At 33.6% G+C, this 24,995-nt stretch overlaps 1 protein-coding gene across 3 annotated transcripts; it reads right to left on the bottom strand.

The window, feature by feature from the left end:
* Nucleotides 1–16,922: 16,922 nt before the first annotated feature.
* LOC133673644 (homeobox-leucine zipper protein ATHB-8-like) lies at nucleotides 16,923–24,216 on the bottom strand. Of its 3 annotated transcripts, none has more exons than XM_062094480.1 (19): nucleotides 23,609–24,216; nucleotides 23,247–23,472; nucleotides 22,960–23,119; nucleotides 22,515–22,618; nucleotides 22,308–22,398; nucleotides 21,585–21,680; nucleotides 21,392–21,505; nucleotides 21,222–21,305; nucleotides 20,981–21,136; nucleotides 20,828–20,902; nucleotides 20,532–20,638; nucleotides 20,258–20,450; nucleotides 19,827–20,012; nucleotides 19,614–19,691; nucleotides 19,262–19,396; nucleotides 18,798–19,123; nucleotides 18,578–18,677; nucleotides 18,021–18,170; nucleotides 16,923–17,256 (listed from the first exon to the last, which is right to left on the bottom strand). In XM_062094480.1, exons 2-19 carry the CDS (start codon nucleotides 23,465–23,467, stop codon nucleotides 17,107–17,109), a joined length of 2,526 nt encoding a protein of 841 aa, XP_061950464.1. In that variant the 5' UTR covers nucleotides 23,468–23,472; nucleotides 23,609–24,216; the 3' UTR covers nucleotides 16,923–17,106. The 3 variants fall into 3 exon arrangements, with proteins under 3 accessions (XP_061950464.1, XP_061950465.1, XP_061950466.1); XM_062094481.1 differs by having other exon boundaries at nucleotides 23,247–23,469; XM_062094482.1 differs by having other exon boundaries at nucleotides 16,923–17,253; nucleotides 23,609–24,212.
* Nucleotides 24,217–24,995: the final 779 nt, after the last annotated feature.

The raw sequence follows: 24,995 nt of genomic DNA, 5'->3' as shown, positions 1-24,995 counted from the left end.
AATTTTATACCAAGAAATATTTATTTTATCACTGTTGTTATTGAGTTGTGTGGATAATTTTTAATTTAAGTATTTACAAGGAAGATAAAAGGCAATACAAGCACAATCTGTCATGAACTGTGCACATCGCCGATGGAAATACAAACAGATTAAGTTCATCGGTATTTTTCAAAGGCGATTGGAATTGTTCACGTCCACATTATCGAAGGAAATATGGACGATTGCGTCCATCAGTATTTTCCAATAGCCATGGGAACTTTTCATGTCCACATTGCCGATGGAAATATGTACAGATTGCGTTCGTTAGTATTTTCCAGAAGCGATGGGAACTGTTCACTACCTTGTTGGAGAAGACAATTAAAGTCATTTGCAATTACCGATGGATTTAACAACAGACTGTGAATTCCAATGCATAGGCAATTAATTCATTTCTGACTGCATGTACTCATCTGCAATTACCGAGGAAATTACTAACGGACTGTGAACATTCTGGAGGGTTTTTTTAGAAATTTTAGTGCGAAATAAAAAATTCAAAGTGAATTCACCGATGGAATCACCAACAGAGAAATTAAAAATAATATTATTTAATAGTCCGTCGGAAAAATCACAATATAAATCCCACCAAGAGTCCCTTCAGTTCATTTTTTTCTCTCCTTGGCTTCTTCCGTTTCAATCCAAAATATCTCTAGTTTTTGTGCTTTTAATCTTCATCTCGTTCTATCTTCATCTTCAAAATTTAAAAGGTATGTATTGTAATTCAATTTACTTAATGATTTTCAAATTTTCATCTTTTCTTTGTTTTATTAACAATATTTTTTTGTATTTTTATTTATGATACGTAGATAAAGTCTAGAAATAAATACACTATTAAGGTAAATATTTTTCATTCCTAAAGTCTATAGTTTTTTTTTATTTTGTTGCCTATTTTATTTTTTTTATTGCTATAATAATTGATTATTTTGTTGAATTTTAATAGAGTGTTTGATTGTTTCCATGAATTTTAATTGTTATTGTTAAATTTATATAAATGTTAGTTGAATATATAGAATTAAATTAAATTTTTTTTCCTTTATTTTATTGTTAAATTTGTATAGATGTTAGATTATATATAAGAATTTTTTTTCTTTATTTTATAGTTAGAAACACTTTATTATCATTTTGAAAATGTAATGAAATTGAAAAATATGAAATTTATGGCATAAATAAAATAAAATCAACTGATTTGTGGCATATATATTGTCAATATTTGCAGGTTTGAAAAATTTGGGTAGTCTCTAGTATAAGGGAGGTGCCGCCGAATTTTTTTTAAATAATTGAATTTGATTATGTAATTATTCATTCAATTTGTGCAGATGTGTAGAACGAAATCAACAGCACGTTGTTAACATGTAGTCGTAGCTAGTTCTTCTAGCGGTGAGGATGATGTGCTCTTAGGTGCCGATCAAGAAGAGGCACTTGCACTAACTCGCGACTCTGCCTTTTCCAGTGTGGTTTCACAGCGCAGAGGTGGTGTGCCTTCACAACGGGGTCAATTCACCTGCAAGTACGAGGCACATTGGAAGGACGACATTTCAATGTAAGTTTGTTTTGGTTTTAGTTTTTTTTATTTATAACATAATTTATGAACAACTAATTAATACACAATCCATAAAATATTTATAGAAGTAGCATAGTTTAGAGAGTCATAAATAATATATGTGACTTGTAAGTCATATGTGCCATATGTGACTCTCTTAAATTGTAAAATGGCCTCAAAAAATCTCAATGAGGAGAGGGGAGGGATAAAAAAAAAGAGAAATAAACAAATAGACCTTGGAGGCACACCGAAGCTCTATTGACAACACCATCAATATTATCAGAAAGATCTCAATAAGACAAATCCAATGACATCAAGGAAAGTCACTAATGAAGATTAGAATGGACCACATGAGTTGCCCAAAAATGGCTAGGGCTCACTTTTCTTATGTGACCCACTCTGATCACCATTGATGACCTTTATTACTGTCATTGTATCCACCTCGTCAAGATTATTCCTATTGCACCTGTGATATCATCATCAAAGTTTCAGTGTGGCTTCGAGATCTTTTTCTTCTTATATTTCTTTGTTTTTTCTCTCTCCTTGTAATTTGTGAACAAATAGGAGAGAGAATAGGTACATCAAAACTCTAATGATGACACCACCAATATCATTAGAAAGATCTTGATGAAACAAATCTAATAACGCTAAAAAAATATCACCAATGATGACCGGAGTGGGCCACAGAGCTCTCCAAAGATAAATGATCCCCTACCACCTTAGCATAGCTCATGTGGCCCACTCAGTCTCTATTAGTGACCTTCCTTACTGTCATTAGATTTGTCTTATCGTGAACTTTCTGATAATATCAATGGTGTCGTAAATAGAGCTTTGGTGTGCCTCTAAAATTTATTTTTTTTATTTTTTCCCCTCTCCTATTTCTTCTCTCCTTATTCTATTTTATTACATGCGATTTAACAGTTTAAAAAAGTTGAATATGACACATGCGACTCGCTAGTCATAAATGCCATCCATTACTATTTTAATTGAATTACTTTCGTAAACATTTTCTAGACTGTGTTATTTTTTTAACTAAACAAAATTAAGGGATATTTTTGGGCAAACCCAGTACTTTATGACATGCATGAAACATATTGATAAGGTTGATTTCTTTGTACTTCACTTTGAACACATCCCAAGGCATGTATCCAAACATTAGCACGTGTTTAGACTCTGTTCACTCACACCACTCTCCCAGGACAAATATTATCTATTTATTTTATGTGGTACAACCCCATTCAGGGAAGAAAACACCATGAGAATTGAATTGTCCTAGTTAGTGAGTCAGGCTGAAAGCTAGCCAACAAGAACACTCATCATGTAAAGGACTGCTATGCTAAAAATCCTAATGGTTTAATGATATTGTTTGTCCTATTTTTTTGTCGTACTTTGAAGTGAAAAAAAAAAGACAACTACTACACAATCACAAAGCAACAATCATATAGATGCATAAATAGGAAACAAATTTCCCAAACTAGCATAGTGGGAAAATAATTCTCACTCTAGCACATAAACAATAGTCATGCATGTACTCCATGTGCACCTATAGGTCATGTATATAGTACATGCACAACCATCCGGTTAATTAATTTCAAGGTTGTCTCATTTTTTTCTTCTTCCCTTACTCATTTCTATCTTCCACTGCTTTTTCTTCCTCCTGCGCCACTCTCAACTCAAACAACCTTATCTTTATCTCCATCATAAAATAAAATAAAAAAACCATCCATATCTCATCTCTACAATATGCCTCACCTTTCGGTCTCTCTTTCCATCGCCGCTTCTCTTTAGACATCACCCGTGACAACCAAAAATTTCTCTCCCAATCACTACCACTGACACCACCACCACCCATAAGCTACCCATTTAACCAATTGAGGTATATTCATCTTTCCCCATATTAATTTGTTATTATACTTGATTAATTTGTGAATTTTTAGTATAAATATTTTAGGGTTTAAGTTAGTGTTTTTATTGATTTTTTCTAATTAAAGATTAATTAGATATAAAATTTGTTAAGTGGATGTGTATATTGTCTTATTTAGTAAGAAAAATTAATGAAATATGTTGTGTTGATCATGTAAGTGTTAGGATTTTAGGGTTTAGGTTAGGGTTTTTATTGATTTTGCCTTATTGAAAATTAATTAAATATAAAATTATTTAAGTTAGTGTGTATATTGTCTTATTTAGTAAGAAAATTTGATAAATTATGTTAGCGTTAGGGTTTTAGGGTTTAGTTTATGATTTTTGTTAATTTTGATTTTTTTTAATCTAACTTGAATGATTTGTTATATTGACAAATTAGTATTATGTTTTGTTATGATTTTCACAAAACATGTCTTCTATAATGGGAATTTTATATTATTATAGTGGTAAAATCATTGATAATAATAATGGTATCATTTATCATGAAGGAAGTACCAAGTTATGTAGCTTGAGATTAAACAATTCATTTGATAAATTTAAAAATTTAGTGTGCCAAGGAATTGGATGGAATTGGTTGAATTTTATGTTGACATTACTTGGTATTGATGGCACTCACTTATATGAAAAGTACAAGGTAAAAATCTTGATTGTAGATGCTTATGACTTAAATAATTGGTGTTTTCTGTTGTCTTATGCTTTGGTTGAAGAAGAAATGAACAATAACTTGACATGGTTTTTAGATTTGATTCGCCGACATGTCATAGGTAGATGTATTAGTTTATGTTTAAATTCAGATAGACATGCGGCAATTAAGAATATTATGTCATAGATATGAACTAAGCCAGATGGGTATTATCATTATTTTTCTCACCACTTTGTAAGTAACTTCAATAAAAGATTTAAAAATATGGCATTGGAAAAACTATTAGATAAGATGTGTCAAGAGTGTTCGAGATGAGAATTTGATATCATGTATATGATTTGATTGATAGGAATGATCAAATTAAAGAATAGCTTGAGATTGAATTGAAATAGCAATGGGCATTATCATATGATGGTGGTTATCGTTATGGAATTATGACCACTAATTTTTTAGATATTTTTAATAATATCTTGAAAAGTGCTCATGGTTTGTTTGTAATGGCTCTAAGGCAAATTAACTTTTTTAGGACTAATAAATATTTTGTTGATTGAAGATCTATAGTTGATGATTGTATTAGTCATGGTGTATTGTGGCCTCCGCAAGTGCTTCCTAGACTTATTTTTTATGCATCAAAATCAAGATCACATGATTAGAGTATATTGAATATCCTAGATGGCATTTTTCATGTTGAAACCCCCAGGTAACTGGTGGTAAAAGAGAGGTTCAACAACGATTTGATTTAATCAAAGAACGTGTACATTTGATAAATGGCAGTTATATCATCGATCATGTTCACATTTTATTGCATGTTGTACATTGTGGTATTTTGACTTTGAAAAATTTGTTAACCCTTTATTTTCTAACATCATTGATAGAAATTCATATGGTTTTTATTTTGAACCTTACTTGATATTCCATCATGACTTGATTATACTAGGCCACGAGTTGAAGGATGTCTAACTAGATGGAGAGTTGAAAAGGGTCAATGTAAATCCACTCTTCTGCATAATAAGATGGATGCTAAAGAGGGGTATACACAAAAAAGATGTGGGTTATGCAGTGTACCTGGTCATACTAGAAAAACATGTCAAAGTGGACAACTTATGTGAAGACTTTTGTTTTAAATTGAGACTTTTATTTCATATCTTTATGTTATGCTTTTATTTTTCTCCTTTTATTCTATATTCTTTAAAAAAAATTTCATAGGTACACGTCATAGTACGAACTAGGGGAGGTGGATCTATGACAGGATATTGTGGCATGTGAGAGGATGAGTCCTTATTATTTTCAAGTCCTGATGATTTATTGGTATTTTGATTGTAGTACAAACATCAGTTCTAGGATATTTGGGCTTGATGAGTAAGTTAATTTTTAATATATAACATGGTCACATGATAAATTATAAATGTAATTGAATACTTATTTTCATATTTTTATGAAAATCTCAGGGTGTTGCGATTAAACCTTGGCATCATGCCCCGATGGACCTAGATGATCGTGTTCATCCTTATGCCATCGAGGCTGGATTTTTCAAGATCAATCATCTATGAGGCATAAATATTGATCATGACTTGATTGCAGCATTAGCTGAGCTGTGGAGGCAATAGACCTATAAATTCCATTTTCATATTGGAGAGATGAAACTGACATTATAAGATGTTGTCATTCCAGTCAACCTTCTTGTAGATGGAACTCATGGAATTCCTATTATAGGCCCCACATCTTTCAATAAAGATAATTTATGTATTCGTCTATTGGGATGGGTGCCTTTCTCTAAGGGATATAAAAGGGAATATATTAGGTTAACATTGTTGAAGGAGAGTTTTGAGACCCCATTAGAGGGTGTTATAAAGATTGTATTATATTATTATGCTAGAGCATATATAATGCATATGTTTCGAGCCATGATCTTCAATAGTTTGACAAGGAATGTAGTTCCATGTTACTTTCTGCCACTACTAGATAACTTTGTTGTCATTCATAACTACAGTTAGGGCTCAACAATGCTTGCATATCTATATCACCAGCTTTTCCACGCATATATATTAGACAGGAAACAAATCAACGAATGTTTATTATTTCTATAGGTATAATTTGATATTATATTCTATTAAATGTAGTTAATTTAAATATTTACTAATTATTTTTATTGTAAATATGAAGTTATGGTCGTGGGAGCATCTTCACATATATTGTCTTGATGTTTGGAGAAATCAAATGCTCGACATGATTACGGGAAGACTACTCTCAATTGGAGCTCGATAATAATAATCATGAATGAATTACTAAATTTTATTTTTCTATAAATTTTTTTTCTAAATCAACTATCTTGAACATGTTAGTTGGGTTGGGGAGAGGATTAGGCATTTTACACAAAATCTCATCCATGTTCACGAGTTCTATTAGGATGAGTTGGATTCACATGAACCTCACCAGGTATGCTTGAACTTAATTGTTTATTTTCTTATTTAACTTTATGTTTTAGTGTGAATGTTTTTAATATATTTTATGGTTTCATACATGATATGCACATCGTACACTGATGATTTGATTGGAAGAGCATCTCCATTATCCATGAAAGGAAGTGATTTATGTCTATCAGTGGTCCCGATGCACTGTTTTACCATAGTTGAGGTGCATTGTCCTAATTGAGTAATGTGTCAGCTTGGATTGCATCAACACATACCTGATGATGTTAACACACTTGATGACCTGTTTGTTGTTAATCATCGAGGTAAAGAAGAAGATGATTAATCGATGGTTCATGCATAATATATCAATTTTTGGCATGCTATGAGAGATCATATATTTACAAAGATGTATCCGCCTATTGAGTTAGATCTCTACATGTCTTAGTACATGAACATAATAAGGTGATTCATAATGCCACCATAGGAGTGTGTTACGAGACATCTACGTGACACTCCAAGTCAACTGACATGTAATTTAGATAATTATGAGCCTCGTGCATCAAGATATAATATATTGGTATGTATGGAATAGTTTTTTTAAAATGTAATAAAGTTCTTATTTATATCTTAAAAATGATAATATAATTGTTTATAATATATTAGATGAACTTTTGAATACGTGAGGGTTAAAAAGCTATAACTGCAGTTTGTGATGCTGCTGACAATGTTGTGCGCGATGCTTTCAATACTTGATTCTCATTGTGTTGTTCTTCACTTGATGAGGTTAGGGAGGCTCAACATTTGGACAATGCACTAGAGGAGGATGACCATGTTTATCATGCACGACGATGACATGCTCGTGGATCTGATGGTGCAGACTCATCGACAAGTTAATTTGTTAGATGTTTAACTATGTAATTTAATTAATTTATAATTGAATTGATATTCTTTATTGTAATGAATTATTTTGGTGTTGAGATTATGAATTTTTTCACATGCTATAGAAATTAGGTGATTCTAATGGTTGTTGGTTGTTGTCTATTATTGTTGTTTTTGTGATTATGTGAAATGTTGGCTTAAATTATTTTTGTTATTTTTGTTACTAGGTGTAACTATGTTTTTGCTAAATAGACAACTGAGATGGTTGAGACGGAGAGCGTCTAGTATTTTAATAAATCATGTATTTTTTATATTTGCGACTAGTGATTGTACATATAGGACATGTGCCACCACTATTTGTGTGTTATAGTGAGAAATATATTCCCAGCTAGGAAATAAATTTTTTCACTGTATTAATGTGAGAAAATACTAAAAAAAAAAGTTGAGGGAGGTAGAGAAGAAGATGCCTTTATGTGTTTAGCCTATCATTTCAAGACTTCTGTCGTCTCTTAACAGACAACAACATGGTCAAATGAAGAGATAGTCTTGTAGAATATTTCATGTATTATTCTCCCTAGAGAGGTACTTGAAAATCGCTAAAACGATGTAAAAATGAATTTAAGTCGATGATTACAGTTCGGTTGTAATGAATTTGTGGTTTTTTAATCATTAATTGTTTAGACGCCATCCATCAATGCAATCCCAGACTTGTGGGTTGCAATTATAACTATATATCTCAGTTGGAGTATCTAAATTGAATAATTGTATTTCTTCCTTCTTGGAGAATTTACCCTTTTAGGTCATGATAATTTTATTTTTTTTAGTTTAACATGGGTGTCCGAGCCAGCTTGCACGCACCTCGACTAATCCAACGGGCCCTGAAGTTAACGACCATGTAAGCCTCCAGTAGCCATCATATGAGCAACCACAGAGCTCAAACCTAAAACCACAGAGGGAGCAAACCTCTTAGTTTCAAGCTCTTACCACTGGACCAAAAGGTCATGATAAATTTTGATCCCATGCATGATGGCTTCACACTAACAAGCAATAAATCTTTGCATTAATTATATATAGGGCTAGTGTTTGAGTTAACATTAGTACATCTTTTTTTAACAATTTGACAAAAGATTTTAGCTTTCCTTTGGATATCAACCTAAACTATTAAATCTGAAGCATGTGTTCAAAGCTTAAATGTACTAGGTAATAGGTTGTTAGTCTGATTAGTTAACTTCAAATCCTTCTCACTGTAGGATACATGATTTTCTTCTTTCTTAAAAATAATAAAGAAAAGAAGAAAAATCTTGGGGTGTTGAACTTTCTTGAATTATCATCCATCCATGTCAAGATTTGATTAAGACATATCCAGACTCTTGGATATTCTTAGGATTTGAATCAAACATGTTTCGATTTCTTAGAGAGGAAATGGCATAGGATAATTGGAAGAGCAATAACTTGGTGTGAGTTGAAACTTATCTCTTATATTTCGTGTTCTTAATAACTAAGTTCATATTCTTGGTTAGGTCAAAAGGGAAAACAATGTCTAGACGAAACTTTTTCCTACCAAGCTATATGCCATGCCATGTTCACAAGCTTTCTTCTGACCCGCTTTTGCTTCAACATCATAATGATGGTGCCTAAGGTTTTTCTTTTCTACTTCTCTCTCTAGCAATAATGGTATTGATTGACATTAGAACCCTTTTCTCTTTTGCTCCATCAGAACAAATGGAGAGCCTCTATGGTTAGAAGATTCCACCACTAAATATTAGCCTAAACATATAAATTTAAACTAGCTGACATTACAAGCATCAGACCAGCTAAGTTTTGCTGGCATGGATATGATATTGGTAGTTAGTGTCTTTATCTTAAAAGCCTCAAAATATCAATTATGGTCCTTGAAGACCATGAAAAAGCCCATTTGGCTTCTTTCTTTCTATTAAAAAAGCTCATTTTAAAATATTCTTTTGCAAAAAATATTGCTCTTTGATTCAATGGGGTAAAAAGTGTTCATGTCAAACATAGTTATTGAATGTTTCTTTAGCTCATGACAATTGGTTTCGTTTTTTGAATTTTGCATCATTTTATAATATTAATCATTAAATAAACGTGCGTCCCATTAAATAGCATAAGAACAACCCACTTAACATGGCAGTCATAGTGCTTTTGGAAGGTGATAAATGTTGTAGATGCAATTGATATCTTGACATTCACATAGTCATGTTGTGGATTGAGAATTTGAATCAGCTAGTCACTGAATAAGGAATTTTATGTTAGGTGACAGATTGAGCATAATGAAATTGAAAAATTCATTAAACATAAAGGACTGTTTTAAATTTTAGAGGTGCAACATCTCCCTAATTGGCTCCCCTCTTGAATTTTAAGTCCATTAGGTATAAAGTTCATAGCATCAAAAATCAAACAATTAAAAGTTAATTAATCGCTCAAGGAATTATCTTAAATCACTAGAAGTTTATATATGCGATTATGCAACTCTCTTCAGGAATTAGTATATACTAGTTTACAGCTTACACTACATTACAGATAGAATATATAAAAAAAATTGAATGTGAAAAAAAAATCAGTTCACTTAGAATTATTTGACATTGTTATTAAACATAATCCAGCAGGTTAACTTTGAAACTGTCCAACCTGATTCTTGTCTATCTCGAGTTTAAAATTACTTCACATGGGACTTTTCTTAACATGACCTCATCGACAAGGTAGATCAAAAAATAACCTGAATTATCGGTAAAAAGTGTGGTTTGACTTTAAAAAAATTCAAGATGATATATTTTTTAAATATTAAAACGGCAACAAGTTGGATTAACTAGAGCTTTGTGGCTTAACCCGTCAAACTAGTGACCTGGATCATGGATTGCATTGGATTTAACAGTATTGTTTTTAAAAACTATTTTTAACTTATTGATATAATAACAAAAGTAAACACTCATGAAATTAAGCACCAATCAAATGCCATGATGTTTGTTTGAGACTGCAATAAATTCATAGAAAACAAACTGAAATAAATTATGATGACCAACTCAAAATCACCTAAATGTTAAAGGATAAAATTGGAAAAACAAAGCCATAAAGTATTCAATCGAAAGAAAGAAAAAAGGAAGATGGTGTAAATATTAATATTTGGCTTTGATTAGTGAAGAACTATTTGTGTTATTAAAGATGAATTTATTTAGATTGATAGTGTATCCAAATTAGATAAAGAATTAATCAAATTTATCTTGTACGATATAGCATGGTTATTTTTGTAATTATATAGTTTATTTGGATAAATTATTTAGGAAGTTCAGATAGGTTTCATCAAAAGAAGATCAATACAAGTTATCCAAAGATAACTGTTAGAGAAGTGTTTTTATGAAACATGAATAAAAATCTGTTGAGAACGTAAAAGAAAGACTAGGAAGCTTGAAGATAATGCTTCTAAAAGGTTGTTATTCTTATCACATAGATAATTATATAAAGAAGGACAATTTAAAGCATAAATAAAGATAGAGCAGCACTAGGTAGAGTGGCACTTGCAGCGGACCAAGAGTGTCCAACCAGCTAAGGAGTTACATAGAGTTTTGCAGCATATATTCTTGAAACACGAGTGAAGTGCGAAGAAAATGCTCAATGAGAACAGTTTAAAGATTGCTAGATGTTTTGGCAAGCTACTACAGTAGAAGACAAAACATAGTGTTTATCTTGACAAGTAAAGTAGTATAGTTACAAATGATTTGTAATAAAAAAAAATTTTCTCTTGTAATCTTTTAAACTAGTGAAAGTTGTTTATCTTGATTTTGGTTGCCCAGAAGGGTTTTTTATCTTTTGAAAAGTTCTTCATAAGGTTTTCCTTTTTGTAACCAACTAACTTGTTCATTTAAGTTTTTCATACTTATATTTATTTGGTTACTAATTAGTGGTTATAAAGTGTTAGCAAAGTGCTTCTTAACATAGAGAGAGAGAAATGACTATCAAGTGGTATTAGAGCAAGGTCACTCATTTAGAGTGAGATTTATTTTCCTTGTTGAACATGTTAACACTGACTTCACCACTGTAACTTAATGGTGAGAATTATGTCTACTAAAAGGTGAGGATGAAAGCTTTCTTCAAATCACTAGATGAGAAAGTTTGACACTTAGTTGAGCATGGATGGACCAAGCCTAAAACACTTATTAGCAACTGGAGCATAGACAAATCCATTGATGGTAATTGGAATAATAAAGGCCTGAATGTTATATTCATGAAAGTGTCTCTTGGTGAATTCAAAAGAATCTCCATGTGTGAGATAGCAAAAAAAGCTTGGGATATTTTTTAAGTTACTTACAAGGGAAACAAGATAGTGAAAAATTCCAAATATCAACCTCAAGATTTGAGGAGATAAAAATGTTGGAAGATGAATCTTTTAATGAGTTTTATGCAAAATTTAACAATATTGTAAATTCCAAGTTTAATTTATATGAAAAAAATAGAGTACTCGTGAATTGTAAGGAAGATTCTAAAATCCTTGCCTGAAAGATTTTAGCCAAAGGTAATAACCATAAAAAGAAGCAAGGATCTAGACAATATACATGTTGAAGAATTGGTAGGTTCTTACAAACTTATAAATCTACATTGTCTTATCAAAAGAAAGGTAAGTTCATTACACTTAAATATGTTAAGAAAGAACATGTTTATTCTTTTGATAATGATTTTAATAGTTAAGATATTGCTCTTGTAGATAGAAAATTTAGAAAACTCATGTTTAAGAAAAAGAACAATATTAAAGATAAAAGAGGCAAATACTTTGCAAAAAGAAATGAGTCAAAAAAGACTGCATGGATTTGGTTGAGCGAATTCTCTCTAAAATCAAGTTGTGGACCTCTTACATATACTAGTCGTTTGTAACTGATCAAATTCATATTTTTTTCATCCAGGTATATTGATCTACTATGTTTATCCTTCCTTATTCTATTATCAAAAAGATTGAGAGCTTATTAGTTGTTTTCCTCTAGAAGGGTTCGTCTATTTCCCCTTCAAGGGAACAGGTGGCTTGGGCTTCGATTTGTTATCCTTTGCAGGAGGGTAGGGAGATTAAAATGGTCGAGACTTGGAATGGAGCAGCTATCCTGAAGCATGTTTGGAGGTTACTTTTAGACAAATCCTCAATTTGGTCAACTTGGATGCATTATGTACTACTCAAAGGTAGATCATTTTGGCATGTCAGACTACCTTTAGTATCTTCTCTATAGCCAAATGGACATCGTTTATGTGACCTTTTGCCTTTCAGGACTCTATTATCTACTAGATTGTCTTAGGATGCAAAGGTTACAGATAATATTGAGGATGGTGGTTGGGACTTTCTTTCAAGTAGTTAGGACGTCCAGTAGATCAAGGATTGCATTAAATTCCACCCCCGGGTTAGCTCTCCGGGTCATTATGTCTAGATAGGTCTTTCTACGGGGAGGTTCACTAATGATTCAGCTTGGTAGGCACTTAAAGATTCTAGGCCCAAGAATATTATGCACCATCTTCTCTAGTTTTCAGAACATATCTTACAACACTCTTTCATCTTATGGCTTGCCTCTTTGGGTTGTCTTCATATTATGGATAGACTATAGACTTTTCAGATCATCACATCTATGATATGTATCTTATATGGTTCACATGTGGAGACCCATGATCATCTATTTTTTGAGTGCTCCTTCTCGGCTTTAGTATGGAGAGAGATCTCATACAACACTTTATTACCTTGGCCTACTATGTCATGACACCTTTTTCTTCAGTAGGCTTCCCTTTTGTTTCGGGAGTGGAAGGACTTCACGCATATTCTAGCATGATTGTCACTCTTTGTCATAATTTACCTTATATGGAATAAGAGGAATAATCATGTCATCAGTCAACGTTATCGATCACAGCGTGATGTGGTGGAAGAGTTATTCAACTTATTGAGATTAGGGCTTCTAGACATAGAATCCTGGTACCATATATCTATAGAAATCAAATCTACTTGGCAGCTTTAATTTCTTTATTTATTTATATTGTTTCATTTTGATTTGATGCTAGCTTTTTGAGTTTTCTTGTAGTCTATTTGCCCTAATTTTATAGGCTTCATGACTTTTGAATCTAAATAACAAATTCATCGTATTTCTTGGGGTTTGCCCATCGTATCCCTATTCATATTTTTCTTTATATACATCTTAACTTACTCCAAAAAAAAAAAAGAGTTCACCTTTTGGTGGTTTGATAACTAGGATAGCTATCATGGTCAAAATACCTTTACGTGACATTGAGTTAATAGTCAAGATGTATGGAAAGATCTCAGTTATAACTTTTATCAAATCTGAAGGTGGTGATCAGTAAAACATGGTCATAGCATAAAGAGTCTACCTCCTCTCAGCTCGAAACTCCTCAAATCAACCCCCTACTCCTTGTTATTATAAAACAATTATAAGTATTATCAAACAAGTTTGATAGTTTTAGCGGTAAATGGGAATAGAGGATTAATGCAATTGATAAGTTCCTAATAGATATGCAACAAGATATTATGCAAGTTAATGACAAACTTGTTCAACTCTGTTTGGATGTTGAACAGGTGCATCAATATGTTTTTGGTGAAGATGAGAAATAGGATTGGTGTCAAACCAAAAGGCAAACAATGTTGTATATACAAGGGAGAACAATCAAGCAAACAAGCAACCAAGCCAGAAGCCCTATAAAAAAATTATTTTTTCTGGAATTTTACTGATTTTGTAATCATTAATAAATATTAAATATTTTTTTATGTAATAATTAAGATATTTTGTTAGCATATGAATCTCTATAATGATACTTGATGCATGTAGTTGCATAACAATATCTGAAGCATAATAATCTTTTAACAAATTATGAACTATTAGGATGAAACATGTGAAGTTCTTTGAAAAGGTTATGAACTAATTGCATGAAACATGTTAGGAACTAATATAATGTTATTGCATATATACTATTAATTATTTTCATGCTATATAACATTATTTTAATTATGCTTGCAAGAATACTTTAATGAAGATTATGTTAATAATCAAACTATCTAGACTACTTACATGCTAATTCATCGTTATTGTGTTTTGTCACAAATCAACCAAAATGGGAGATTATAAATCTCAAAATATTTGGCTTTGATTAGTGAAGGATTATTTACATTATTAAAGATTAATTTGTTTAGATTGGTAGTTTATCCAAATTATATAAAGAATTAGTCAAGTTTATCTTATAGGATTTAACCTGATTAATTTCTGTAGTTATGTAGTTTGTTTGGATAAATTATTTAGGAAATTCATATAGGTTTTATCAAAAGAAGATAAATACAAGTTATCAAAAGATAATTATTCTAAAAGTGTTTTTGTGAAACACGAATAGCAGTCTATTAAAAGTGTAACAAACTAAGAAGCTTAAAGATAATGTTTATCAAATGTTCTTATCATTATCACATGGATATGTATATAAGGAACGACAATCCAAAGCATAAATAGAGCAAGAGAAACATTGTGTAGAGCAGCAACTACAGCGGAGCAAGAGTGTCAAACCAGCTAAAGAGTTGTACAGAGTTTCACAGCATATACTCTTGACACATGAGAGGTGTGTGAAGAAAATAATCAAGGAAAATTGTTTGCAGAAGAGTTGGAGAGCCTGCAAACTTCCAGGGAGAGTTCTTATGTAAATTGTTAGCAGCTAGATGTGTTATTTAGGATGATAACAGTTTGAAAATCGTCAAGTATTCTAGCAAGCTACTATGGTAGTAGATAAAATGGAGTATTTGTCTTGACAAATAAGTTAGTGTAGTCACAAAGGATTTATAGTAAAAAATACTCCTCTTGTAATCTTCTAAACTAGTGAAAGTTGTATATCCTTGATTTGGCTCCCTCTTATGGTTTTTCATCTTTTCAAAAGTTCTTCAAAAGATTTTCCCTTCAGAACCAAATAACTTATCCATTTAAGTTTTTTATACTTATATTTATTTAGCTACTAATTTGTGGTTTCAAAGGATTAGCAAAGTGCATCTTAACATACAAGGAATAGAAACAGGACCGTCGGATGGAATTTAAAAGAAAAGGAAAAAGGAAAAAAATGGCCCCGACACAATGGTTCAACCTTGAAACCTGACTCTTTGCATAGTTTGGATTTAAAATTAACCAGTATGAGAGTTTTTCCAATGTGATATAATAACAAAAATGAATGCTTATAAAATTAAAATCTCTTAACCTGACTCCTTGCTTTGCTCCAGTTTTAAATTAACTCGTGTGATATTTACCTCAATGTAATCCAATTGACTTGTCAAGCCTGAAGACAACCTAAATGACTAACAAACAGTGTGGTTTGTCTTTCAAAAAAAATCAAGATGAAATTTTTTATTTTAATATTGAGACAACGACATATTAGATTGGTTTAGGTTTCGTGGATTAACCTGTCAAACCTGTGATTTGAATCATTGACTCTACTAGGTTTACTTAATGATATGATAACAAAAATAAACACTCGCAAAATTGAGCACCAACTAATTGTCAATGCATTTGTTTGAAACTGTAATAACATCAAACAAAGCAAACCATAACAAATTATGAAAATTAATTCAAAATTAATAAAATATTAAAAGATAAAATTAAAAAAAAAATCTAGAAAGAAAAAAATTAGAAAATTGAATTAAAAAATTATAAAGGGAAAAAATATATATGAACAATAAAGGAGTTTTACCTAGTTTTTCTAATAAAAAAAATAATATGTACGGAATGAAACTAAGGCCACATAAAGTAAGATGCATAATATTTTAATTAACATGTCTTGATCATTTGTCTAAGAATCTACTCAATCATAAAATTCGAATTGAGTATTAAAGCAACGATTTTTGTCTCAAACTTTATAAAATCTCATAGCCATCATGCCACGTAGATTCTAGTGCATGGTCATCAATCAAATCCAACCCCTCCCCCGACATCAAAAAACAGGCTTCCAAGAGGGCGCTGGCCTCATGTCCTTTTCAACTGTTAATGTCTTCATGAATAACCTTAGTGGCATGCATTATTTTGTTTTTGGGTTCAAGCACATGAAAATTTTGATTTTTTTTTTCTCTAGGATTACACAGGAAATTAGTGTTATTAGCTGGTCCAATTCGGTATTCAATGGAAAAGGGAAAGAAGTTTGATTTCAATATTTATTAAATTTGATAGTTTTTATTTCCATTCAAAATATTTAAATCCTGTGATGCATGGTTGATTCTTAATTTTATTTATTATTGTTACTTTATTTATATATTTCTTGTGAGACAAGGGGTTCTTGTACTTTCCCTTGTAACCTGTCGTTTTTAAGGTTATACACTGCACATTTCTTCATCGACGCATCATTTCAATTCACATAGAAAGACGAAACACAAAGAGAAGTGCAACAAGCAATGGTGGGACTTTCTTTAACATTAGCGTAGACAGATTGCCTTGTTTGGTGGGAGAGATAAACTTAGACTTTTTAAATAAAGAATAGAGCAGAATGCAAAGAGGAGCAACGTTAAGAAAAGGGGCCATACACAGAGATGGGCAACAAAAAACGGGGTACCAGATGCCATTGCTGCATCATGCTCATTACAGTATCAAGGCACTTCAAAGCTTCTGAACCAGTTTCAGTATGTTCTAATCTGTTTACTTTCAGGATTTATGTTTTTCTCCAAAGTGTCACACAAAAGACCAGTTCATGAACATGAAGCAAATGCAGTGAGCGCTTTCTTCTTCGTTCAATACCTTCCATGCCACTGCTCTCTCATAGGAGACTGGCCTTCCCATACTTGACAGGCAGATACCACCTGGAAGGCACATAAAACCCTGCTGGCAGCAATTTGCAACAAGTTAACAACAATACTTGATAAATTGGAGGAAAACAGTTACTTTTCGTTTAGTGGATCAACATGGCATGAAAACAAGTATTAGCTGATAGCTAGTATCAAAGGAACCAACTTTGATAGCACATCTCTAAATAAAAAAAGGACCTTCACAGGCAGCCAGTAAGGGAATTTAGTTTTAGTTCAACATTTTTAGTTTGTATAAAGCTAAAGCACGCCCATCAAAAGGTGGGGTTACATTCAATGGATCCAAGTGAGAATGTTCATGCTAAATCAGCCAAAACTTAAATGTGTATTACATGGAATTATGATCCGTATGTTTAGCCCTAAAAAGACAATTCAGTTTCTCACTTGCTTTAAAGGTTGCGTGTTAATTTTCAAGGGAAAACATTATTCCTTAATATCAGGAAACCTGTTTCGATTGCATAAGCTCATAAAGCTTGAGAAAAATGTGTTCTATTGTTTCCCAGATGTTTACTTAACATTTGGTCACTAAATACTCATCGCCAAGGTTCTTGGCATACTCTTACTGGCGCCATTAACCTTGCAAAACAAATTGAGAACATATAGAGATTTGAAGCTCAGGAAATGCTAGGGACCTGAGATGGAGGCATTTATATCCTAGTTAGAACATAAATATCCATTCGTGTTTCCCTACATCCCCCCAGTTCCTGTTTAGACGATCCTTTATTCTTCTGCGTTAATTTTTCTTACCAACTTGCCTTACGTGCATTCTAATAGTTATTGTACCTGCTGCATTATTTGTGGGAACTCTGAGCACAATGTTTTCCTTCCATTATCATCAAATATCTTTTCCAAAGTGATGTCTTGAAGAGCAACCAAAGTTGTCTCAAGCATGTCAAGTCCAGCCTGATTTGAAAATGTGAAAACCGGCAGAGTCTGCACAGAGCACTAAACAAGTTAACATATTTTAATAATGCAAATCTATGTTCTGCAATGCGGAAAGGGAGAAGAATAAAGTTCCTTGATTAGAAAATAAACAATTATTGATTCATATGGAGACAATAAAGGTCAAATCTGCACTAGAGCACAATGCAATAGGCTGATGGGAAGAGAAGATTTTAGAAGCTAGTTCCTGGAAGGGACATGAAGCATCTCGTCATTTTTAAGACAAAAAGGGAGGGTTGTGTCCAGGACTATGCATATTGTTTCAGTGCCATTCTCTTGTCAAACTATAGTGCATCATACAACAACAATGAAATACACAAATGTCCCCAATGATTAGAGAATATTTTAAAGTAGACTGTGATATAGAGAATAAAATTGTATCTGTATTTTAGAAATACCTTCAAAGAGCAGCACACTAGTGCATCAGAGTGATGCCAGAGTGTTTTAAGAATAGAATCACTTCCTTCATTTTTAAGCAGTTTCACACCTAGATAGATCCTGGAAATAAGATCAAGTTTTAGGCTAAATCATTGAAATGAAAAACAAATTAAGTAGATACGAGTGTTTAGGATAAGTAGATATAGATACAAGGATCCAAGACAGATCAAAGTGCCACACCTGTAGCTTTCGCATATCCAACGAGCAAGTGTGTGCGCTTCAGGGGTTCCATGTGGTGGCCAAAAACCAGCATGAGAACCAAAATGAGAAGGGGAGAGCGCTAATGCTACCCGCTGAACAGAAGCTATGATACTACGAACATACTGCCGAGCCATGGATGCTACATTCTCTTGAAGGTGCATCTCAAATGCAAATTGGAATGCTATTGTCATTACTGATTTTGTGCACCCACTGCGGCCTGAAAGATCACCTGATGCTCTGTTTCCAGCAGGTCCAACCTCCAGAGCAGATGCAAGGTCAAGTGTGCGGTTTGGACTCGACGCATCCTGCATCACATGAATGGGAAAAAGGTCAGGAAGTAGGAACAGACATCAAGCAGCAGCTTTTAATAGATCAACAAGAACACTAATAACATGACAAAAACAGCAAGACATCATTTCCACTTGTCTTATATGAACACTCACCATCCCAGAATCAAGAGGAATTATGCGGAAACCAGAAGGAATAATAGGAGCATCATCAGAAAAAGACGCATCAATTGGGGCAAAGATGAGTTCTGCGCAAGTGCCAACAGCATTCTCATCCACGCCACTACAAAGCTGAAGAAATAAGGTAACCATGAACATTAGAAATCAACAACGAATTTAAGTACATTTTGTTTGGATAAAAACAAACGTGGTAACTTAACTCTTTTGCAAGAGTGGATGCTATAAGAAGTGTTGGCAACTTAAAAAAAAAAAAAAGATAAAACTTGATATAAACACAAAGTGAAATATCTGTAGTAATGAAAATGAATCAAGATGAAGTAACATTTACTTGTAACAGGAAAACATCACCCGGCATGAGCATGTCCTCCCGATAGCCCATATTTTCAAGCTTAATGACCTCTATAAACTGCAATGGACAGACAGTATTGTTCAGCTATGCCATGGCATTAGAAAACAGCAAATTGCAAGGATTTTTGTCAGAGAATGGAACCAAAAATGAGAAAATATTGAAACCCAAATGATCAAACAGTGGAGTACTTGCCTCTTCATTCTCAATTGTATGAGCCAGGGGGAGGATAACTTGACCCCCAAAATTTCCAGCTCGAGACACTGGCAAGCTGCAAGGACCAGCTTTAATGGCCGACGCTGCATAAGCATCAATTCCATTGTCTGCCCATTCTGATCGATGTTCACGCAAGAATCTGAGAAGTACTGCTGGAGGCACGTTCTACATGACAAAAAGAAAGAAAGAAAGAAAGAAAAGAAAATCACTTCGTTGAATTGCTAGTTAGTTTCTTTTAAGGTAGAAAGTGATACGATTATTGACCATGAAGGATGTTTCAGCTGTCAAAGTTGCAACTCCTTGATTTACATACCGACAAATATATACATTCAGCATCTAATGTTTGTAGAAGTATCATTTTCAAATTCTACAGATATCCTGCTGTCATTGAACACAAGCACTGCACTTACCTGTAATAACATGGATGCTTTTGCACAAAGCACTGCATTGTTCATGGATGGAAATCCATTGTCATACGAAAAATTTACTCCCATCGTTTTGGTAGGAGAAGAGTTTACAAGAACTGTTACATCATCAATGCCATCACTTTCCAACAAAGACCATCCCTCATCAGCAAATCCATTAACAGCTTCATTGAAGCCCCTGTAAAATAGGATGTGTTAAGACCCTGATGTGTTGATGATAATACTTACAAGTTTAGTCCAAAGAGTAACCGCTATATACTTGCTCAGTCTTTGACTTAGTGCACGTAGAGCTGCAGGTCTTCTTCCCCAACCAGTGACATTTGGCTGGGAAATTTCTTGAGAAATCTGCCTCAAATGGCGTAAAGCCTGCATAAAAAGCCATGGTTATATCAGATTCCTTGGATAAATAGAAAGTTGATGTCCATCAAAATTACACTATCCTTCGTTTAGTGCAGAGAAACCATCAAGCTAGAAATCATAGCATGATATGTTTCGCATAGAGAAATGCAACAGAAGAACATGAAGTGACAATATCTTGAATAGAGAAAGTCTTACAGCCATTGTTGTCTTCTGGGCAAGCAACGTCGATGACTCATAAAGTGGGCGCAACACTTCAGGAACACTCCAGGGCTGCATGAAGGTAATGATTTAATTCGAATAGCAAGGGAACAGGTACACTCATAATACAAAGTGACAAGATTTGCATACCTCCAAGTCCATATGATCAACTATATGAATAATTGATCCACCTCCTTCACATGGTCTGATAAGATACCCGCTAGGCAACATTTCTGCTCTCACAAAATGCTGAGTGGGTGGCATACTTGGACCATTTTGAGTGTTGTTTAGTGATCTCTCACAGACCTAGTAAGCAGCACAATTAAATTGGCACCGTATCGAGAGAGAGAGAGAGACTTTAATCATAAAAATTTGACACTTTGTCACATACCACAAGACTACCATCCTCCAAAACAGATGTGTAGCGCAGTAACAAGAAGTCACGAGCTGGTGCCAAAGTTGTAGGCGCATAGAGCTGAACCAACACAAAGCTCACAAGTGAGAAGATTCAATAACAATACTAAGCCAGAAATAACTGGAGTGAAACATTGAGTTCTATACCTGCATATAAAGCAGTTCAATAGTTCCACCATTTGCAGTGGACATCGCATTGATAACATCCACAGCTCGGCAATCACGAAACCATGATGGCCGATCCTTAAGGATTTCAGCAACCTGCACAGGAAAAAATTAATCCTTCACTAATTCACAACCAAGGATTGTACTCTTTACACCAAGCAGAGGAAGGACATACTCTTGTCGGTTCTAGACCCACAAGGCCGCATGCACGTGCTGCCACACCAGTGCAACCATGAGAAATAGCAACGATTCCAATGGAATCCGGACCAGGCTGCACAGATACACAAAAAAGGATATTAAACACCAGAAACAAGACTTTGGACCCATCCCAAGTTTAAGAAAAAAAATTATCAGTTAATTGGTACTAGCACATTAAAATAAATGTTAATTATGGCACAAGTTCTGCTGTCAAGCAACAGGATAGCATGGGACTAAAAGTATCAAGATGGGGAAGAATCTCATGTGTCAGGAAACAATGTCTGGATAATGCTTCAAATGAAAGAAAAGCTCATTTCTGCCTTTTTGCTTTAGCAACTTACCTTGTCAAAATATTATAAACTAAATTATTGGTTTAACAGGAAGGCGTGAAATATTTTATGCATCCATTGGTCAGAGATTGCTTTGTGAACTCGTTTTTATTTCCCAACTTAGGTTATTAAACATTCTCTTAACTTCTTCGATAGAAGAGAAGCATGTCAACAGAAAAAAAAAAGGGGACATGTTGGCATGTAAAAAAAAAAAGGGATAGTGGCATCCCAGGTATTTGCGTGATGAGATCTAGGTGTTGCTTAGAAGCATGGCAAGATTATAGTGTTTCTATTTAATTTATCGAAACAGTGTCTAAGAACGAAGGAATGGGATTAACAAAGTAAATAATGATGGTAAAGTAAGCAGTAACCTTCATCCCAGGCATTTGGACCCACTCGACGGCAGTTCCTGTGGCCTTCGAAAGAAACTGTGCTAAATTCTCCTCCGCAATGGACAAAAGTCTAGAAAACATACAAACACGACCTCTTAAGCCACTTTGCAGAATACAACAAAGGAATTGTAGAAAACGAGGCCAGAAAATAACCCAACATGAACAAGCTGCAAATATTCCACTAACCCTGCAGGGCTGGCATCCCTTGGTGGATGCTGAGGAGTCAAGTGGTGCTGACCACTGGTCACCACGGATTCACAACTTGTGTCTGTGGTGGCAAGGGTTGTAGCCTGCAAAACAACAAATTAAACTCAGAAACCACCCAACAAAAATTGACACAAAAAAATATTTATTTTTTTATACCAAGATTCAGTAACAGCTAATTACCACGAAAACTTAAAGTTGTCTAATTTAATTAGCCAACAAACAGAATTAAGGATGAAAAGAAATTGCTAATCATATGTTGGCCTAACAGCACTCAAATCAACTTGAATTCAACATGGAAAGAAAATTCATAGCCCAACAAAGAACCATATTGGTTCTGAATTTCCTTTTTTTTTTTTCCTCCTAGTTTCTCTCATAATTTAAGTAAATCAAAACAAATTAAAAAAGAAAAAGGGTAGATCTTTACGTTTTGTGTCTGCTGGCGGAAGTAACTATTCTCATACACCAGCTGTGACACCTGCTTTTGCAACCTATCGTTCTCCTCCATTAACAACTTATTCATTGCTGTCAATTTCCTATTCACAGCTTGCAGCCGCGATGCCTCTTTCCTCTGCTTCTCTCTACATCTGTACAGATTAAACACAAAGAAAAAAAAATTGTAAGGAATCGAAGGCCAAAAAAATAAACTAAATCTTGAACAGTAAGATCATTTAACTTTTGGTCTAATATTATGTGTAACTAAGAGGATTTTACCTTCGATTTTGGAACCAGACTTTGATTTGCTTAGGCTCGATGTGAGAAAGAATAGGGCATTCCCTGATCAACTGTTGGCGACGCGTAGAAGTTGGTTTAGGACATTCATGGTAAAGCCTTTCTAGTGCTTCCACTTGCTCTGGTGTGTACCTTACGTACTTTCCGTTGTCCATTGCTATCCTAGTACTTCCATCCTTACACGTCGAGCTTACACCCATCATCCCTTCTACCATTCAAACAACAAAAATGAACAAGAATCGAAGAAATCAACAAAACGTACTAAGAAAAAGAAAAGAAACATTCCCAAAGCTTCATCCCAGATAGATAAATACATACATGAGGGCTACGAACGAAAGAATTACCGTTTGGCGAAACTTCGGCGCAGATCGGAGAATACTAGTTGGCTTAAAGGCCGAACACCAGCAGGACGATCTTAAGGTTTCTCATGCTTAAGAACAATCAAGGTTTGATTTGTTAAGAATATAGAATAACAACCAGTTCAGGGATTTTATCTCCCTTTGTTAAAAAAGAACACCTTTGTTTCTTTCTTGGTATTAAGCGCAGTGGACAAGTATTTTCTTAGGTCTACAACATGTTACGCATGAGAGTTAAAAAGAAGCGAAGAGAGACTCTTACTAACTAGTTGTAGCTGAAGTGTTTTTTTTTTTTTTTAAGTGAAAAAGGAGAGGGCCAGAGGGGAATATTGAGATTGAGGAAGGGAGGAGTAGTAAAAGAAAACACCCCAAATACCAGACAGAATATCAGAGCATGTTTTTTGTTTTTGGTTTTGTTTTCACATATCCTGTCATCTCACGTCAAATCAAAGATCATCATTTTCTTCATTTTTTTTCTTAATTCCCAGCTTGTATGGTTGCTGTGTTGCTGTGTTGCTGTGTTGCTGTATGGCTTTCGTGCTTGGTGCAGATTATTTGCTGTTGCTTTAGCTGCTGGCGAGCTGCTTTGTTTTTCTTTTCTTTTGTTTCCACTCCTCCCTTTGGTTTTGGCACTTTGAAGCTTTTTCCACTTTAAAGCCCCACACACTACCTCATCACCTCCTCCTCTCTCTAGATGGAGGTGGAGGTGTGAGAAAGCAAATACGTACTCTTGCTAACAACGCGTGTGCTTCGCCGACTTGGTCGTCATGGTGGATGAAAATGCCTTGCGTTTTTTATCTTCTCTCGTAACTATGTTTACTTTAATCCATTTTCTTTTATATATGTGGGAACTTGATACAATTTAACAAGAAATAATTTCCCAAATAGAAATGACTCGAGGATGATTGCAAGTTAATGTTGCTACACATAGGCAATTTGCATGGTTACTTAGGACATATCTATGTATCTGTTTATACATGTATGGATAATAAATGCAACAATGAATGTCGTGGTACTTATATAAAAGTTTTTTTTTCATAGATCATTAAGGTAGTGTTTGGTTATTGTTTTATGATATAAAAAATAAATACAGTAGAGATAGAAATGTGTTTGATTGAAGAGATAGAAATAAGAATATAAAAATAAATATATCTCTATGATAATTTTAAAGTTAATTTTTGTAATTTCAAAACAGAAGGTATATAAAATATATATTTACAGAGATAATATTTATTATTTTTTATTCCTAAAATATCCTAGTAAATTTTAAAATTGTCTAATTAAAACATATAATGATAAAAATAGTTAGTATCATAATCTTAAAACTCAATTCGAGAGCTGATCTGGCGCAAAGCCTAAGTCACTGGTCGAGACC

Source organism: Populus nigra, chromosome 15 (genome assembly GCF_951802175.1).
Source record: "Populus nigra chromosome 15, ddPopNigr1.1, whole genome shotgun sequence".
Lineage (NCBI taxonomy): Eukaryota > Viridiplantae > Streptophyta > Magnoliopsida > Malpighiales > Salicaceae > Populus > Populus nigra.
The sequence above is the reverse complement of the archived record's forward strand: the minus strand, read 5'-3'. Positions and strand labels throughout refer to the sequence as shown.

What these genes read in the sequence shown, in the direction of transcription:
- LOC133673644 (XM_062094480.1), bottom strand. Translation starts at nt 23,467, where the DNA reads ATGATGGGTGTAAGCTCGACGTGTAAGGATGGAAGTACTAGGATAGCA. An exon ending in CTAAGTCAAAGACTGAGCAA is followed by an intron (nt 20,451 to 20,531) that starts GTATATAGCGGT and finishes CCTATTTTACAG; the next exon opens with GGGCTTCAATGAAGCTGTTA. An exon ending in TCCCACAAATAATGCAGCAG is followed by an intron (nt 17,257 to 18,020) that starts GTACAATAACTA and finishes AATTGCTGCCAG; the next exon opens with CAGGGTTTTATGTGCCTTCC.